Here is a 20,835-nt window from a genome sequence, read left to right on the forward strand (position 1 = left end):
ATTTGATTATGTTGCAACATAAAGTGGCGTTTAAACAGCTTAACAGGTAATTGGCTTGAATTGGGTTACACTGATATTGATGAAATATTCTGTTATACAACTCTGTGAATCTTAAACTTTGGAGATCTGCTCACTCATCTTCCTAAGGCCACTAGTAAATTCACCAGACAAAATCAATGATTTATTTTTTTGGTCAGCTGGATGTTGGACACATGCAGAAACCTTGGGCAAGTTTCCTTACTCCACACACCTAATAATAATCCCTCCAAAACAAAAACAATAATAAATTGTTCATTTTCAATCCATGACTGTTTGTGGGACATTGCTGTGCGCAATTGGCTGCCGCGTTCGCCCACAAATATACAGTCAATTCACTTTACATTATTATTATTATTATATTCTGTGAAGCGCTTTGGGACGTCCTCCCGACGTTAAAAGCACTATATCAAATGCAAGGATTATTATTATTATTATCGCGAAGTTTAATACACTAGAGATGCCATCCTACTTGATAGGTGCTATTGTGCAAGTTGATGTGCATGTTTCAATGGTGTTTTGGAATGACACATTGGTTGATAATTTAGATAACTAACTAAATTTGTTTTTCAGACTGGTGTTCTGAGAACAAATTGTGTTGACTGTTTGGATCGTACAAACACTGCACAATTTATGGTGGGAAAATGTGCCTTGGCGTATCAATTGTATGCTCTAGGTGTGATTGACAAACCAAGACTTCAATTTGACACTGATGCTGTAAGGTAAGAATATTATGCTACCTTTGGGGATAGAAGCCTTCTCCACCAAGGAGGATAAAATCGTTAAGTACTAACTCTTGATTTTGTTTTCAAACTCTTTTCCCTCACCTCTACACACTCACCCCTTTAATTTTATCACTGCATTTCTTCCCTATCCCCACTTCCACCAACGCGCAACTGCTCATCACAAATAATCCTTCCCTGTCTAGAAGGATGGAACTATTGGAGCATAGTCGTACATAAATAGTAATAATAATCCTTGCATTTGATAGTGTCTTATCACATCTTTGAGACTTCTCAAAGCGCTTCACAGTAAAGTACTGTAAAGTGAATTGACTGTATATTTTGTGGATGCATTGAATGTCATTCTGTGATTCAAAAGATACAATTCAAAGTGAACGCAAGATTCTCCATTATTTTCCTCCACTTCAGGTGAAACACGAGACACAATCCAAAAGCCCAGCTAAAATTGTATGGAAACTCATAATAAAAACTGAACACATTTGAGTAAGAGGCAATGGCACAATTCTGGTATTCTGTATTTTTTAAGTTTTACATTTATTTTGATTGATAGAAAGCTACAATATTTTGCATTAGAAATATGTTAGTTATTTTGCTTTCAGAGTCCTTGTTATCCCACTGAAAGGTGTTTCCATGGCAATGATGTCTTGATGAACAATATTGCCAGTGGGTGTCAGTATGTATTCTTGCTGTGCCAATTTTGACACCGACATCAATCTTGTTGCTACAGTTAATTTTGTAATCTTTTGTGCACCAACAAGTATGAAAATTTGAAATTAAACACTGAATTAAAAGTACTCATTAAAAATATTGTATGTATTCTTCTGAAAACATCAAATTCTTATGAGGACTATAAATTCGAGTTTTGTAAAGTTTGTAATCTCCTCAGGTGAATTTTTATTTAATTTTTTTAATAAAAACTGCTTCGGGCTAGCTCCCGGTAAATTAACAATTCACTCTTGTGTCAAGCCCTTTGTCAGGCTTGTGTTCGGTTATTGAAAATTGAAGAAATGTTCTGTGAAGCCTCCCGATTTAAATATACATTACGTTTGCACAGTGAATTTAGTTGTGCTAATTTTCTAAAATTAGATGAAAATATTCTCACACCAATTCTATACAAGTTATCTTAAATAGTCCAATACAGATGAAAAAAGATGTGCATCAACCTGAGTCCTGTACTATATTTACCTGTACAATAAATTATCGAAGTCTGCATAAACGCAAGAAGGCGTTATATCGAAAGCAAGGATTACTATTATTAAGTTCCTGCTGTGAACTGAACACAACAACAACATCTTGCATTTATATTCGTGCCCTTTACAAGGGCAGTGCCTCAGAGTACTTAACAGTGGTAGAGCCACTGAACCGGGAAGAGAGGGGAGGTGAGCATAGGCACGAAAAGGAAGGTCTTCAGAACATAAATGTGAACAGATGGATTTTTTTTGAACATCTGTTTATATGTGATGGATAATGTAAGACTTATTCTATAAATAAGATAAAAGGAATTTGTTTTCACCCTGTTTACCCAAACCCTTCATTGTTTTAGCTCATAATTATTGTTGTATTTTTTTCAGGAGGTGGGAACAAGCGAAAGAGCTTTAGGTGCACATTACCAACAACAAATTGAATTTATATAGCGTCTTTCACATCGGGAGATCGTCCCAAGGTTCTGGACAGTCCAGGGTTTACATCCCAGCTGGGGAGTTGGAGTTAGGACATGTGGAGGGCAAGGGGTGGGTGGAGTCAGGATGGTGACCAAAGGCACGGTCAAAGAAGAATGTTGTGAGACAGACCTTGAAGGACTGAGGCGAGAGGACTCAGGATTGGTGTTCCAGAGGGTGGGGACAAAAAGGCTGAGAGTCTGATCGCCAATAGTGGGATGGGCAGGATGGGAGACATGGAGCAGGCCAGTGCCCGCTGAGCTACAGTAGTAGGCAGGTTGGTAACATTTTAGTGGGTTGCGAGGTGGGGAGGAACAAGACCGTGGAGAGCTTTAAAATGAGGATGAGGATCTTAAACACAATCTTCTGGGGGATGCGGACACAATTAAGCCAGGTGAGGATGGGGGTGATCAGCTTATGGAGCTTGGTGCTGGAGAGGACACGAGTTCTGAATAATCCGCAGCTTGTGGAGGGAAAAATTGGAAGTCCGGCGAGTAGGGAGTTAGCATAGTCAAGGCTGGATGTGATGAAAACATAAATGAGAGTCTCGGCGGCCTGAAGGCAGAGGCAGTGGCGTAGGCAGACAATGTTGAGGAGGTAGAGTGGGGGCAGACCCTGTTCATTTCTATGATACAAAGATGAAAAATTGAGGATTAAATGTAATCTCCTACTTGTGTCACAGTATTCTTGCTGTCCACTGTTACAGTTATTTTTCACTTTTTAATAGGTTATTTGAAGAGCTGTATGAAGATCATGGTGATACATTGTCTTTACAATATGGTGGTTCTCAGCTGGTGCATCGGGTGAAAACCTACAGAAAGATTGCACCCTGGACACAGCATTCCAAAGACATCATGCAAACCCTTTCTAGATACTACAGTAATGCATTTTCAGGTAAAGTGTAATTTATATTAATTTCTTCAATCAATATTAATGCTGTTAATCATCTTATTGTGATTTATCCTGTTGAAGATGTTACTTATCAATCACTTCTCGCAGCTAAAATGATTAAGAGTGGAATAAGCATGATTTATACTTCCCGCTGGACAATGCCATTGGCCAGGGTCCAAGAAGAGATCTGCCTAAACACAAAGCTATACAAAATAATGGTTAACTAATGTTATTAAAGAACTTATTGGACTGTCTCACAAAACTTTTAAAGTAATACAATTAATTTTGTTAAATTTAAAGAGAAATACGGTCAGGGATCAATTGAGTTAGTGGTTTTAGGAGTAAGATTTGAAATCAACAACAACTTGCATTTATATAGCGGCCTTCACACGGGGTAGAGCCACGGAGAGACTTGAAATCAAAGTTAATAGTTGAAGTTTAGTGTCTAACCGAGACACAATTTGTGCCTAATCAACACTAAACCTGCTGGATAAATGCATATAAACTTCCCAAGGAAATTTTTAAAGCATTCATTTAAAAAACACATCCAATTGTTTGTAACAGATTCATTAAATAACCTGTGTAATGCAGAAACTTGACTTCTTATGTTAAAAGATTCACTTTATACAATATTCAAGTTTTTGTTTAAATTAAGAAACCTTGACGAGGAGCTTTGGACCATGTTGCGGGATGTTATCAAGGTAAAAAGAGTAAGAAAGAAGATTTAAAAAAAATTTTTAAATCAAGAAATGTTTGTAACTGAGCACTTTAAAAATGGCAAGTTTGGGGGGAGGGGTTTACACTGGTTGTGTAATACAGCCGTATACAGTTCACAGCAAATTTTACTGAATGCAGCCAACAGAAGATTCCTGTAAAAAATCTTTGGAATTTTTTGGTTGCCTTTTATCAATAGCTATTGCTTATTTTGCAGATGCGGACAGACAAGATTCCATAAATCTGTTTCTTGGAGTTTTCCAGCCTACAGATGGTAAACCTCATCTTTGGGAGCTTCCCACAGATTATTACCTACATCGCAAGAACACAATGGCACTCCTGTCTCCAAAGAGAAGGTACTATGCTCTAGTTTCTTATATTTAAAATTATCGTCTCATTCAACATTCATTAATTTGAAAGTTCTTTACCGGCTGGGTATACAGGCTAGTCAACGCTTACACAATCTCCTCTATGATTGTTATGCTTCTAAACAGAATTTATAAAATGCTCATTGGGTTTGGATGGGTGGGTATACTGTATGTATTTGACATTTTATAGGTAAAATTACCATATCACCCTATTTCAGATATTCTCCATACACGTTTTTTTTATTTGTTTTAGCTATACGCATTGGTGGACCCCAGAGATTATAATTAATCTTCCTTTGCCTTACGACGAAGGTAGGAATCTTTTGCAAAATGCATATTATGCTGCTACCCAATATATCACTACATAATAGAGTTTTAAAATAGTTCAGTGTAGAATTGGGAATCAATTCTAAAATTTGGTTCATGGTGCTCAAACATAGTGCACTTTCACTTCAAACATACACTCTTTTATACAAAAAAAATTACTTTAATATGTGTGTAACATTTGCATAAGATCCAGCTTTCATGGAGATGAGAAGGGTTTACTAGTTTGGGCAGCAAAGCTGTTTAAACAAACTGATTTGAGAGTCTTTGGTTCAATTTTAAAAATATGCAGTGATTATAGGATTGCTATTCACAATTCAGGAATAAGTGTATCATGGAGATTTGACTTCCCATTTGAAAGATGTCAAAATTGAGCCTTTTTAATTTTTCCTCCCAATTTTGTTTGTAAATCTGAAATAACAAACGCCTTTTCAATTCTTCACGTTAAGTCATTTTTTTCATAACAACTTGCATTTATATAGCGCCCCTCACAGAGTAGCATCCCAGAGTGCTTTACAGTGGCGGAGCATGACTCCGAGCTGGGGTGGGTGGGTAGTTGGGAGGATATGACCGTAGGCATGGTCGAAATAGGAGACTCTTCAGGCACAGCCTGTAAAGGGGAAGGAAGGAGCGAGGCAGAGGGATAGAGGAAGAGTGTTCCAGAGTTTCAGGGTTTAGTGGCTGAAAGCACAGCTACCAATGGTGGAATAGAGGGCATGAGGGACGTGCAGAAGGCCGGAGCCAGTCAAGCGGAGGCAACGGGTTGTGGGTTAGGTAAACAGGTCAGGGAGGAGATGCCAGAGCATGAAGGGATTTGAAAACGAGTGTGAGGAACTTGAAATCAATACGTTTGTTGATGGGGAGCCAATGGAGCCTGGTTAGAACTGGTGTGATGAGGGTACTGAGTTTAGTACGGGTGAGTATGCGGACGTTGGAGCTTTGGATCAGTTAGATCCTGGGCATAGTGGAGCTGGGGAGACCAGCAAAGAGAGAATTCCAGTAAGGAGGTGACGAAACCATTGACGAATGTTTCGGCTGTGCCCGGAGTAAGGTACGGTCAGAGGCGGGCAATGTGGCAGAGGTGGAGGAAGGTGATCCTGGTCAGTGACCTGATGTGAAAAAGGAAGGACAGCTGTGGGTTGATCCTGATGTCTAGTTTGCGCACTGGTTTGGATAGCCCGCAGAGGTTGAGGAGGTCAGAGACGCAGGATAGAAGATGTTGACGGGAGCCAATGAGTATGACTTCCGTCTTGAGAACATTGAGTTTTAGGAAGTTTTCGCTCATCCAGGCCCCGATGTCCACCAGCCAAGCCAAGAGAACATCGACGGACCTGGAGTCGCAGCTGGAGGAGAAGTAGATTTGTGTGACATCTGCATACAGGTGGAAGTTTACCCCATGTCTGCAGATGACATCGCCAAGAGGGAACATATAGATGAGGAAGAGGAACAGAACCTGAGGAAAGCAACTGGGGAGATGAGAGGGAGTTGGGTGACCAGCAACTTGGTGTGGAGGGGCTTGAGGCAGCAGGTGGTGGGCTTCATCTGGGATATGGTGGTTGAGAGGGAAGCGGGAGTAATCAGGGAAAAGTAGTGTAGGAAGGAGGTGTGGTAGGGGCTGTGGCAGAAAGATGGAGTCATGTAGACGTTCTGGGGAGTATGAAAGGGGGGCGTAGAGGAGGAGGTGCAGCCAAGCAGATGTTTTCGATCTTTGACATGCAGAAATGTTGGACCTCGCCACATTTGGCGTTACAAGTGAGGATGGAGGCAGGATGGTGGGGGTGCGCAGAGAAGGTGGTGGATGGTGCCTTTGGGTTGTTTTTGGTCTCCAAAATGGTTTTGGAGTAAAAGGCAGTTTTTGCCTGTGAAGGAGGAGGTGGTGGCAAAGACCCCTCGAGTCACAGCTGGCAGAATTGTGAGGCTGGATTTCTGCCATCTGTGTTCGAGAATCCGGATTTTAGTTTTGAGGGAGCAGAGGTGACTGTTATACCAGAGGGAGCGGGTAGATTTGGAGACAGACCTGGATTTCAGGGGAGCAAGGTAGTTGAGGGTTGCAGAGAGGTGATCTTTAGCAGTTTGATGGCTGCATCAGGATTGCTGCAGGTGGAAGGCTAAGGGGCAAACAGATCCAAGGAAGCGAGGGTGTTTGTGAGGAACTTGGGTGGAAGCTTTTTCCAAGTTTTCGAAGAGGGGAGGGGGATCCAGGAGGAGAGGGAAATAAGGAAATGGTCAGAGATGGCCTTGTCTGTGATGGACAGGTCGGAGATGTCAAGGCTGTGAGTGATGAAGAGGTTGAGGGGGTGGCCACGGTTGTGGATCGTGAAGTTTATGTGGAGTTTATGTTTACTGTTGTTTACTAATTACTGATTTGCTTATGTTTCGATCTTGAAGTAAATCGTTTTCCTAAAGGAATATTCCCTGATTCTATCTATATACACCCAGATCTGATGTTTAAACTTTTTGTAACGTGACAAGAGATTAATGTACGTCTCCAGGTTGATAATTATAATCAATAAGCAAGTTTATTGATTACTTTAACGTTTCCAAGTTTAAAAGATTGACTATTTAAAAATGTGCTATTATATATTTAAAGTTGATGTGAAATCAGTCTTCAAATACTGGAATTATACATCTATTGAAATACCTTCCTTAGTTATATATTGAGCAATAGAAGGTACTTTGGGATCATTTTCCTATTGCACATATGGCAGTAAATTATCACTAAATGTGCTGTGTTAATGTGTAGAACCATTTGCTTGGGGTAGGTGGTTTGACGATATGAGCTTCGAGACTGGTACAAATCACCCTGGACTCACTCAGGCATCTTTTTTAATGTTGAAAGCCAATCACACAATTTAATAACATGTTTTTAAAAAACACAATTTTGTTTTCCTGTACGTATGTCAAGGTGCAAAATGTGAATGTATGAGAATGTAAGAGACACCTGGTTCTCCGTAACCACAGAATTTTATAATCAAATTGTAGCTTTGAAACCAAGTGCAAAACATTTATAAGATAAATTTGCTCTTTGAAGTTAATGCTTCGGTTTATGGATATTTTATGGCAGCCTGTTCCTATTGATGATCTTAATTAACACTGCAGGGGCATGGATTATTGATTATTTTTGATAGTTGTACTACAAGTATTGAAAAATGCACTGTGACATTTCTTCCTCTGCTGTCACCCTTTTAGTTTCTTGCACTGAAAACCTTAAAAAGGTGACTATTGTGAAGAAGACTGACAAATATGATGAAGAGATCGATATATACACTGAATTTTTCAGGCCATATGAACTGAGCTGCTTTGACGATACGTTTTGCCTGCAAATGACAAATTCAGCTAAGTATGTAATGTGATCCATCTGTTTACTGCTCTTTGCTAATCACTGCTTTGCTTATATTTGAATCTTCATGCAAATCATTTTTCTCAAGGAATAATCCCTGATCCTATTTATATGCATCCAGTTCTGATGTTTACACTTTTTGTAACATGTTACAAGAGATTAATGTACATCTCCAGGTTGATAATTATACACTACTTGTGCTTCACTTTTGTTTTTTATTGTCAACTCAACTTCTTGATGTGTTATTTTAAAATGCATTACCGATTGTATAATTTCTATATTTTTTGTGATTAGCTGAATAACCACATTTTTGTACACTATTTCAGATCTATTTAACACTTGATTTTAATATCAAATTTAGCAATTTTTTAATACATTTATAATATGTTTCACCCACAAAATACATAGTCAATTCACTATAGTATATTCTGTGAAGCACTTTGAGTCGTCTTGAAGACGTGATAAGGCGTTACATTAAATGCAAAGATTCTTATTATATGCGTAGTTGACCATTTTAAAGTTCTTGCTTCTTAAATTTTTTTACAGTGCATCCATCTTATTCTTGGTGGGGCAACTGACATTTCTATTTTAGTTTATACGTGCTTTATTTATACTGTCAGTTTGCCTCATAAATACTATGAAGAGACTATTATTTAACAACTAATAAATAATGCCATGTGCCATATTATTTCGATCAGTCACATTAGTGATTTCTGATTGATTCATCACTCAGCCTGGACCTAAAAATAGCTTGAATATAACTATTGATAACACCTTTCGCTTGCTTTTAGCACTTTCCTCAATCCAGTAGGAGAAGCGGGTATTCTTAATAAGAATTATTGAGCAATATAAGCTGGCCTGAAACTGTATGAAAGCACATGGCATGATAGTTACATCAATTCTGTAAATATACAAAAACAAGGAAGGGGAAGGGAAGAAGAGACATTAGAGCAAGTGGCAGACATCAAAATTATCATGAACTAAACAAAGTAAACACTGGGCATGATTGGGTGATACCTGCTTCCCACTCGATCAAAGCAGATAAGCCTTGGTCACCAACTATGCACAGATTTTGTACAAAGTTTCAACTAGCGGATTTATACATTCAGAGAGGGTTTTTTAAAATTGTGCAGAATGCATGTAAATCCACCTATTCTATTTAAGCATGTCCTGTATACATATGATTTAAAAAATATATATGTGTTATTAGGTTATTTGCTTGCAGTATATTTAGCTGTATTTGCATTAAAGGGACTTCATGCCAAAGAATGTTGGAATTGACCCAAGTCCTTTCACAGTTCGCAAGCCAGAAGAAACTGGCAAATCCGTGCTGAGGTAAGGAACTGATAGCAAAGTTTATTTTCACTGAGTATAGACAAAACTTTTGATATGTTGTATTACTTCTTAAAATTACCAACTGTGCTTCAGTTATATTCTGAGGAACTAGAATAAGTAATATAATTTATGCTGTCCTGTGTGTTCCTATTTCTAATTCTGTATATTTGCATTTTTTAAAGTAAAATGTTACTATTTTTGTTTAAACATTCAGTAACAAGAGCAATAAAGAAGAAGCTGTTCTTCAGCGTAAGACTGTTGCTAGTGCTCCACCACCACCTTCAGAGGAGGCAGTTTCAAGTAGCTCTGAGGATGATTCAGGCACTGACAAAGAGGAAGAAGGTCCTATCTCACAGCGATCTACACCAGTAAAAATGACTGACTCAGGGGATAGTACCAAAGTGCCCGAAGTAAGAAACATTACAATTTGACATGATTTCATTGATACATTTTACTACAGAATGGTAGACTATTTGAACTGGTGAGACACTTCTTCAAATTAGAGGATAAAAATGAAAGGGAAAATCAACCTACAACTAAAGTAACTTGCATTTATACAACACCCTTTGCATCTTGGAGAGTGCACAGTGTTGGGGATGGATGTCAAGCAAGGGAGAAGGGGAAGTGAACTATAAGCACAGACAAAAAGGTGGTATTTAAAGATAGATGAAGAAGGGGAGAGTGCAGTGCACATCTCTAAGCATCCAGTTTCTGAGCAGCAGAAATGGCAGAGGTCACAAATCAATCAGCCTTTGTCAAGACAAATGCTGGAAAGACCATGAAGGGAGTTAGGGAAAACTACAGATGTGGAGAAGAGAAATATCATTTGACAACAGACTAAACATACGTTTTTAGTTTTATTAAGAAAGTGAATGTGTAATCTTGTCCTGTGCATTTGGTTGGCTCTTTCAACATCCTGTATAACCAGATGAGAGAGAATAGAACTTGCTATTATTGATTATGAAAGCAAAGGACCAAAATTGGGGTTTGCTTCTAACACCACCAAGAATTTCCTCAGATATTCACAGAAATATAGAATAATTGGTGATACTGTGATCTTGTTTTTTGTTGTCACTCTATTGATAAGCAATCCATTCAAGGAGCTTGTACTGTGTCAAAAGCACTGTTAATTCAAAGTAGCAGTACCATTGAGAATGATTAATACAATGTTTCAAGTGGTACTGGTTGTTGTGAACCTTTGAATAATTTTAGATTTAACCATTTGGAGAGAAATCTGTTGAAGCTTGTCTGACACATTATCCACATATGATTTATAGTAAATCCCATTGCTTTATGTATCCACATTGTTTTTTTCTGGTCATCTCATATTACTAATTTCAACCTCATTTTATCTGAGGTAGTTTAACTGTGCCATTCATAACAACAACAATAAAATTACAGTTGTATAGTGCCTTTCGCGTCGGGAGGACGTCCCAAGGCGCTGGACAGAGTTACGGATCTGAGCTGGGGGTAGGGGTGGGGGGAAGCAGGGAGATTGAAAGCATGATCGAAGAGGAGGATCTTGAAGTAATAATTACAAGTTCAATATATTGCTGTAAGCAATAAGCAACATCATGCACTGGTTCCAATTGTTTCAGTGATAAACATCAGACACTCAATTCTCCAAATACCGTCCATATTCCATTTCTCAAACTTAAATGCTAATATTTCAATGCCTTGATTATGTGCTGATCCAATAGAAAAGTGTTGAAATGTTTGCTGAAAAATGCGGGGAAATGTGTGCAGGCTAGTGGGGAAACTTGACACCCTTTTCCGGAAATTTGACAAATTTTGCGGGAAATTGTGGGGAGTTGGTTGGTGCTATTGAGATACGTTTTACACCCTCATTTTTTCACTTTAATGATATAACCTAAACATGAGGAAATAACACACTAGATAGTTGCAAAAAAAAATTAATTTCTTCTTCAACAAAAACAAAGTGACCCATTAGGGGGAGGACACCAGCTCAGGCCCAAAGGGCCTGGAATACGCCAAAATACAGACACTCAGGACCGGTGTCCTGACTGCGGGGTTACAAGAGTTCATCTCCTCCTGCCTCTCAGGGCCCGGCATCACACACAGACGCAGAGAGAGGCACACACACTCAGAGACGCAGAGAGAGGCACACTCACTTAGGGACGCAGAGAGAGGCACACTCAGGGACGCAGAGAGAGGCACACTCAGGGACGCAGAGAGAGACACACACACTCAGCGACACACACGCACTCGGAGACACACACGCACTCGGAGACACACACACACTCAAGAGACACACACACTCGGAGACACAGAGAGACACACACATCCACAGACTCTGAGAAATACACACACTCTTAATCACAAAGAGACACACCTACAGACAAGAGAAGAGAGACACTCTCACACACACACACACACACATAGAGAGAGAGGGAGACGCACTCACACAGACACTCAGAAACACATACAGAGGAGAGAGACACATTTACATAGAGACACTCACAAACACAGATAGAGAGACACACAATCTCAACAGTGGAGCCTCTTGAGTCGAGTGAAGCCCATTGCCCGCTTGCTTCACCCCGGACATTCGTGTCCAGAGCCGTTCCGCCCACAGTTGCATCGGATAAACAGCAGGCAGAGAGACCCATGTACGAGAAACATAATTTTTTGTGGTTTTATAGAGGAGAGCGCAGTTTATATTTTTGTGTAATATTATAGGATTCCAACCAGTCTCCAAGAGAATTACATATGATGAATCTTTCAGAGAATCCATCCGGGGAAGATCTTGTAATATATAAAAGGTAAGATTAAGTACAAAATAAAATTCATTCGTATATTTCAAGCCAAGGCTGTAATTGAGTATTTCACATACCTTCTTAAACAACCAGTTCAATGCTTAGATTGTTTACACACATTATTTGAAACCTGGGGTTACTTTACAATTTGATTTTGATTTTTCAAACCGAACTCTCAAACTTTCAGTGGCGCATTAATGGGCAATATGATAATTCTTGCATTTGATATAGCAGCTTTCATGTCGGGAGGACGTCTCAACAACAACTTGCATTTATATAGCGCCCCTCACGCATGGTAGTCTCCTAGAGCGCTTGTGCTTCATTCGATTTATTGTAAAGTGTAGTGGCTGTGTATTTTGTGAGTTAAATGTATATATTTGTACTTGAGTCATGTGCTAATTTTTATGCAATTAACTCAATAATCATTTGTTTAAAAAACATGTACAATTTAAAATTCTTGGCGTCAAATGTACAATTGGAGTAACAGTAAAATGTTCCCATTTCATTGCATCATCAAAGATTTCTGAGCAGACCTCAAACAGCATAGAACAGGCAGGGCGTTCTACATCCTAACAACGACATCAACAACTTGCATTTGTATAACATCCCTTGTCCAATCCCTTGAGACGTTTTCCCAACATGAATGGCACTATATAAAATAATAATAATTGCATTTGATATAGCAATGTGTTGTCCCTTCAGGCAGGGTAGCATCATGGAAAGCTTAGCAGTGGTAGGGCTTGATGCCGAGAGGGGGGAGGTGAACGTAGGCATGATCAAAAAGGAAGCTCTTCAGGTATCATCTGAAGACTGTTAAGGAGAAAGATAGGAGGAGGGATTAAGGCAGAGAGTTCCCTAGTTTTAGGATGTAGTGGCTGAAGGCACAGCCACTGATGGCAGGACAAGGGGCATGCAGGAAGCCAGAGTCAGCTGAACAAAGGTTGAGAAGTGGGGTGTAAAAAATACTCTGTATAAAAGAAAACTTCTAATCTTCCCCCTTTGCTTCATAATTATTTTAAACTGATGCCCTCTAGTCACTGACTTAGTAACTAGTCTCCCCTTCTACTCTCTAAGACCCCTCATAATTCTAAGGATCTTAATCTGATCTCACTCAACATTTTCAGTTCCACCTATAAATTCCACTGAAAATAGGCCCAGTTCCTCCAGTCTCTGCTCAAACATCAAATCGCTCATTTAGTTAATGATACAAAAAGAGCTTGATATGATATGCAAATGTGCTGACGACTGACAAGTAAAGTTTAATATAGATAAATGTAACATACTAAATATAGAGTCCTGTAGCTCAGTGGTTAGAGCACTTGCCTCACACGCGAGAGGGTCCTGGTTCAATTCCCGGCAGGGCAAAACTATGGCAAGTTTTCTTACTCCACACGCCTCTGTTCACCTAGCAGTAAGTAGGAACCCGGTTGTTAGTCGATTGGCAGATTACTTTTCCGGGGGTAATAATCCCTTCCAAAAAAATAATTTTAGAAATAGTAATTTGGTCACTCAATCCACAACTGTTTGTGGGACACTGCTGTGCACAATTGGCTGCCGCGTTTTGCCCACAAAATATACAGCCAATTCACTTTATAGTATATCCCGTCATGCCCTGGCACCTCCCTACCTCTTCGATCTGCTCACCCCCACAACCCACTTCGCTCGACTGGCTATGGCCTTCTGCAACTCTCATGCCCTCTATTCCAACATTGGTGGCTGTACTTTCAGCAACTACGCTCCGAAACTCCGGAACACCCTTCCTCTACCCCTCTGCTTTGCCGCATTTTCAGTTCATGCCTGAAGGCCTTCCTATTTGACCGTGCAAGTTGTTGTTATATTCTTTGAAGCGCTTGGAAACATCTCAAAGACGTGATGAGGTGCAATATCAAATGCAAGGATTATAGAAAGAATAAGAAATGCAAGTACTCCAAGATGGAATAGAACTTTACAAGGGGGATATTGAAAGAGAACTAGGGGTGTTAGTTGACTCATCATTCACGATGTCAAAACAGTACGAGTTAGCAATAAACAAGGCAAACAAGATGTTGGGCAATATTGTTAAATCAGTTGAGTTTGGATTACCAGACGTCATACTCAGGCTGTATAGTGCTCTGGTCAGGCCTCACCTAGAGTACTCCATACTGTGATACAAGGGAGCTGCCCAGAGCCTAGAGATGATACAGAAGAGAGCATCGAGGATGATCCCCAGTGCGAGAGGAATAAAGGTATGAGCAACAACTCGACAAGCTAGGGATCTTCAGTCTTGAGAGAAGATGACTCAGAGGGGACCTCAGAGGTGTGTAAAATTTTAAATGGGATTGAAAAAGTAACAATACTTTACGATGCACCAAGACAGTAGAACAAAAGGATACAGGTTTGGAGTTACAAAAGGAAATTTCAGGAGCAACGTCAGGAAATATTTCTTTCTCAGAGGATAATTAACCACTGAAACAGGTTGCCAGGAAGTGTAGTTTAGCCTAGTACACTGGACTCGTTTAAAAAGCAGATTGATGCTGTGATGGTGTGTATTCTGGAGGGATGAGATCAGAAGGGCCTTCTTCATGCAAACAAATCTTGTGATAACTTAAAGCTTTTGCACTACAAAATACTAATGAAATACGATACTCCTAATGAAAAATATTTAACTTCAGAATCTGTTGAGAATTGTTTTGATGTACAAATTTGAATATAATCTATCTGATTATAACCAAATTGCCACTTAATAAATATCCTGAAGGGGATGGGAGGCAAACGGGATCCCTTTGGAGTTGATCTGACTCCAAGTGACATGCTCAGCAACAGTATGTTGGAATCACGCAGCCCTCTGGTGATCTCAATAGTGCAGTTCCTGAGCCAAGTGGGTCTGCAGTACGTCAGACCACTGCTGATGCCAGACCAGCCAGCGAGCTCATCGCGAGGACTTGGAGGGACAGACCAATCACTGACAGCACGAATTCTTCCTAATTGACTCTTGTTAACCCTGGATTGCCAAAGTCATAATGGTCAGGGTGGTCCTAGCTGAGAAAGCAGCAGGATCCTTGCTAAATTGCTATACAGTTCTCTCAATGGCAAGCTATGCAGTTTTAGCTGGTTAGATTCCAGCAGTCACCAAGCCTTGACTCCTGCCATCTTGTACCGAATACTCTGGAATTACATAAGCAGAGTGAGACTGCCACAGAATAGGGAAATTTCTGACCGAAAAAAATGATAGGTTTGTAATTTCTCATTTGACTCCTAATTTAATGTCCTGTGTTTTTTACAATAGGTTTGTTCATTTAGGACAAAGTCAACGTAAGCTTGATGTACATAACCAACAAACGAGTACAAAGCGTCTGGACAATATGATTAACATCCTGTAAGTATCTGGGGGCAAGTGCACTGGTATGGATTTTTTTATTTTCACATTGACTAAACCATACATCTTTTTTGTATATCAACAAGAGTAGCTTAACAAACCAGTAAATTAGTCAGGGAAATCGCACAAATAAAACTTACCAAATATGGCAAATTAATTTTTATTTTTATTCGCTGTAAAATGTAGTTATTTTCAAAAGTTCTTGACTTCGGTATAATTTTTGTGGTTCCTTGGATTTGTATAATGATGTTACACTTAATCATGGTAACTGTTGAAATCGACTGATGAAAGTGAATACAAAACTATTGAAGTAGAAACCTCCTAGGGGCAAAGGTCAATACCCACAGATGTGTCCAATTATTTTTAAACACTGATCATATTTTCAGTTCTTTGTATTTGTAATGATCTTTCATTTTATCAGTAAGCAAACAGTGCAGGGACCAAGGTGACATGCTCTACTAATATTAGCCTCGGCGATCACATTTCTTGTCATGCTTATTATGTATTCAGGCTATTTGCTAACTCCTATTTTTTTCTGCAGAATATTTTCTAAAATATAGTTTGCATTTAAGGGTTTATAAATGTGAATATTTTAAAAATGCACATGTAGAATTTAAAATCTATACAGTAAATTTCAAAGTGGAGTCATGTAGCTCAGTGGTTAGAGCACTTGCCTCACAAGCAAGGACCTTGGTTCGATTCCCAGGCAGAGCAAAACTTTCGGCACATTTTCTTACTCCACATGCCTCTGTTTACCTAGCAGTAAGTAGGAACCCAGTTGTTAGTCAATTGGCGGATCGGTTTTCTGGGGATAATAATCCCTTAAAAAAAATTGGTGAATCAATCCATGACTTTTTGTGGTTTCACCCATAAATGTACAGTCAATTCACTTTACAGTATATTCCTTGAAGCACTTTCAGACGTCTTGAATACGTGAAAAGGCGTTATATCAAATGCAATGATTATTATTATTAAGTATTTAACATTCATAATATTTTTTACAGCGTAAAAAGCTCAATGCAACGGAAACATATTAAAATCATTCTGTTAAATAACTTTTTTGAACCAATAAACAATAATAATATAATAATAATCCTTACATTTGATATAGTGCTTTTCACGTCTTCTCAACGTCTCAAAGCGCTTCACAGAATATGCTGTAAAGTGAATTGACTGTATATTTGTGGGCGAAATGCAGCAGCCAATTGTGCACAGCAGTGTCCCAGTCCACAAACAATATGTAGTTACAAATACTTAAACCCAGCTTCAAACTTGGAACCTTCACTAATTCTGGTTTTATAGTGCCCAAACCCATAGTTAGTGAAAATTTCTGCAGAATGGAGGAATTGTAGAAATTTACACAACTTTTATCTGAAAATAGATTTTTGTCATAATCTTCATTCTTTCCTTTGTAAGATTTTCCTTTTGTAGTTATTCTGTTGTTGCAGAGAAGCAGCCTCACTCCATAAAAGCCTTTGAGCAAAAACCTTATGAAAGCTCTTGCACTATATTGTCATGGAAACATGCCTACTTTGATAGTATGTTAATGCTGACCTGACATCTATCCTAATTCCTTTCATTTTAAAAGTATGTCTTAAATTATTTCTATTTTAAAAATATTGCTGTTGACCAGTATTTAAGTAGAATTGTTTCTCCTTTTTTGTTAGAAATCTTACTGTAGAGTGGTATCCACATGAATTGTAAATGCCATTTCTACTGACAATAAAACTAGAATGCGATTAGAAATGGGAAGTTTCCCTGTATAAAACATATGCCCTCTGGATCACAAGCAATTAAATCTAATGTGGTGCAGCATGAATCCTATTTTAGTAAGAAGAATCTGAGTGCTTTAGAACCTTCTACCTTGACTTTTGTATCTATTTCAAATGCTTCCAATTTGCATCCTCAAAACTGCCTTTAAAAATCTAGACTGAGTTTGCTTTATGTGGATGCATTAGTACCTGAGGGTGAGATTTAAATACCTCAGTTTCCAAAAGACAGGGGAGGTGCATTTTTACCAAACTACCTACTTTATTATTGGCTGCACAGGTCTGTCCCACATATTAAGAGGAGCCATGTGATCTGCAGTGGAACTGGTTGCTGTTCTTCCTTAACCTAATCTAACCTCGCATTTATTCACTGCTCTACTGTTATGATTTGAGCTGGATTATGGTCATTGCTCTGAATTTGCTTGTGTGTTACTACAGTACTTCAATTTACTCTTTATCTCCAAGGAGCTTTGACTATATTCATTGTGGGAGGAAAGGGCAAGTAAATCCGAAAGTTTGATTTGTGGGCAAGGTCAGGTACCATATAACTAGGCTGAGTAGCACAATTTACCTTGGCTTTGACAACTCTAAAGAAGCTTCCCACTTTTTGCCCATCCAAAAGTGGATGTATTGCTTTCCTCAACTCCTATTTTATCTCCATTAATCTGGCATTTACCTCAATGTAAAGTAACCCAAGGTTACCAATAGAGAAATTTACATAAGGTAATTTATTGATAAAGTATTTGGCATGGTATCATCCTGTGATCTCTGCTGTAAGAAAACTTGGGTGCATATCATTTATTTTCCTCATTGGTAGCAGTTTGGCAATCTCACAATGTGCATTCACTTGTTTTTCTAATGTTGATTAAATTAGAATTCAAATATTTAACCGACATGTTTGAAATATTATATGAAATGTTCCCGAGCCTCTATGATCTAGATGATCACTCCCAAGTGTCTACTCTGTCTCTCCTCTTGCTATGAGAGGAAATTCTTGGCACTGACTGGTACCAACAAATGGAAAACCTGTATGACCCAAGACCCAACCACTCCCAAGAGAAAAAGCGGTTTGACTCTTTCTTCTGAGAACCATAGTGGTAGGAGTTTCAGAGGAACACGAAAAGATTTATTCTTGTAACTTTGTGATCAATTCTTTCTTCACAGCAGGAGTTGTTCCTATCCCTGTGTGATGGAAAAATTTCAAATTAACACAAGGCATGTAATGTAAAATAGAAACAAAATCCCAGGCATTTATTAGCCTGTGATGTTTGATATTTTTAAGTATTTTCAATTAAAATTTGCTTCTTGTACTGTTGGTGCTTCCCAGTGTGGCTTTTTGCTTGCAGAGAGAAATTGTTCTTCATTGGGATCTGGCATAATTGCTGGCTAGTTCCCTCTTATGCAATGTGCAACTGCAGTCTGGAACTTGAATTTAGTAATATCAATCTGTACTGATGTCACAGTCAAATTTGCACAAAGATACCAAAAAGCAAGTTGTTTATACGTATTTGTCAAAATGGATGGGGGTTAAATGAAATGAATTAAAGATGGTTGAGAGGAAACTCTTGGCAAAAAGACAAGTACATTCAAACCTTATTCATATGTAAATACAACCATTGCTTCAGGTAATTTTTGTTAATGTACAGACAACTGAAAGTCGAGGTTACAAAATGTGGACTATAACTTAACAACAAGCACCCCTAACGGCTTGTGTTTGTACAACATTCCATTACATGCACAAGAGAAAAATTACAATCTCCAGAAAAGCAGGAAAATGAATTTGCAATGTTTATTACTGTAACATTACTATTTAAATAACTGGCAGAATAAATTCCTATTTGAAAAGGTCACAGTCAATCTACACATAGCCAGTGCAAAATCTTGTGCCTTGTTGAACCTCCAACTATCCTTCAAATCCTACATCCAGGCTCTCACAAGATTTGCCTCTGCCACTACCTCTCCTTCCAGGTTACTGAGACCCTCATCATCCTTGCCTCCAGACTCAATTACTTGTGTCACATAAGAAGCCTAATCAGCATAAAGGGTTTTGTCGTTGTAGGATTTTTTATTTTGGGGGTGGGGTCTCATCCGAAAGAGAAGAAAAAAGTAATAATTTCTACAAGGTTTTCCATTTTGCTTTTCAGGAACCCGGTGTCTTCATTTCCTCCAGACAGCATTTATGAGGTGCATCTGACTGAATTGGATAGAAAATCAGTAGAAATCTTTACTGCCCACATCCAGGCTGGCAGAGGTATGATGCAGCCCATGTTCAAGGATGACATGATTGTCTACAGAGAATACATCAAAAACAGATACATGTGAGAAGGGTAGCAAGATTTCCTTGATGCAACCGGCAAATGTGACCGGTTAGAATGCCATTTTTGTCCAGCAGAGCCCATTACTGTAGACAACTGCCTTAAAACATGGGAAAAACAATTTAGGAACATAATTCTAATCATATGTTCCATGATTCATTCATGAAACAGAACTCATAAAGTTTTGAATGCTTTGAAATTTGCTAAGATGCTGAAAATATGTATTATATCACGTCAGCTGTTAATTGTTTGGTTCAGGACTACCTTATGTTGTGGCGCATGGGGTGGGACAATGTTAGTGTATTTAAAATCTGCAGCATTGTTTGGTTATTGGGAACTAAATATTGATGTTAATGTTTGAAACCTCAAAACTATGTAGGGACACAAGAGCTAATACTGATGTTAATCATATGGAATTTACTCTTCTCCTTTTGTAAATATTAAAACAAATCTTAACACAACTTGTTTTTTAAGGATTTTTATTTGTACACATTACTGAAATATTAACTTCAGTTTCAGCGCTTTGGGACAGCCTCCCAACATGAAAGGCGCTATATAGATGCGATTTGTTGTCATGATGCAACTTTTTCACTTTGCTAATAACCTGGGCCAATAGTAAAGTGTGACTGCAATTTTTCTGCGAAATCCACTACAAACCACACTCTTCGCAAAAAACCTGCAACAAATGAAGTTTCCTCGATGCCCAAGCCTCTGCGCAACTGTTTACCTGACACTACTGTGGGCCGAGGGTTCTAGATGCGAGCGGAAATGGGCTTCGCTCACTCCGAGGCCCTGTGGTTGAGATTGTCTGTGTGGTTGTGAGTATCTCTGTGTTAGTGTATCTTGTTGTGAGTGTCTCTGTGTGTGAGTGTTTATAAGTCTGTGTGTGTGTGCATGTATCTGTGTGTGTGTGTTTCTGTCTGAGTGTGCATCTCTGAGTGTGTGTGTCTCTGTGTCTCTCTATGTGCGTGTGTGTCTCTGTGTGTGTGTGTGGTGACGGGCCCCGAATGGTAGGAGATCGTGACCTCCTGTAGCCCTGCAGTCAGTACACTGGCGAGCTTGGGGAGCAATGCTGTTTTTCGGCGGATCTCCAGGCTCTTCGGGCCTGCGCTGGTGGTCCTCCCCAGCCCCGTACCACTTCCAAGTTGGGCCACCCAGTTTTTGTTAAAGAAAGCATTCATTTTTTTTGTGTAACACTCTTAATATCTGT

At 39.0% G+C, this 20,835-nt stretch overlaps 1 protein-coding gene across 2 annotated transcripts in view; it reads left to right on the forward strand.

Annotated features, from left to right (window-relative positions):
- fig4a (FIG4 phosphoinositide 5-phosphatase a) overlaps positions 1–20,086 on the forward strand; it is a 55,960-nt gene extending 35,874 nt beyond the window's left edge. For both annotated transcript variants that reach the window (XM_042333507.1, XM_007892874.2), the window contains exons 15-24: positions 610–758; positions 3,165–3,331; positions 4,260–4,398; positions 4,664–4,722; positions 7,924–8,074; positions 9,326–9,409; positions 9,624–9,819; positions 12,110–12,192; positions 15,452–15,541; positions 19,455–20,086. In XM_042333507.1, the coding sequence (XP_042189441.1) occupies positions 610–758; positions 3,165–3,331; positions 4,260–4,398; positions 4,664–4,722; positions 7,924–8,074; positions 9,326–9,409; positions 9,624–9,819; positions 12,110–12,192; positions 15,452–15,541; positions 19,455–19,632 (1,296 nt within the window). In that variant the 3' untranslated portion in view covers positions 19,633–20,086. The remainder of the gene's footprint in view (positions 1–609; positions 759–3,164; positions 3,332–4,259; positions 4,399–4,663; positions 4,723–7,923; positions 8,075–9,325; positions 9,410–9,623; positions 9,820–12,109; positions 12,193–15,451; positions 15,542–19,454) is intronic.
- Positions 20,087–20,835: the final 749 nt, after the last annotated feature.

The sequence above is a fragment of the Callorhinchus milii genome, unplaced genomic scaffold, assembly GCF_018977255.1.
Source record: "Callorhinchus milii isolate IMCB2004 unplaced genomic scaffold, IMCB_Cmil_1.0 Scaffold3, whole genome shotgun sequence".
NCBI lineage: Eukaryota > Metazoa > Chordata > Chondrichthyes > Chimaeriformes > Callorhinchidae > Callorhinchus > Callorhinchus milii.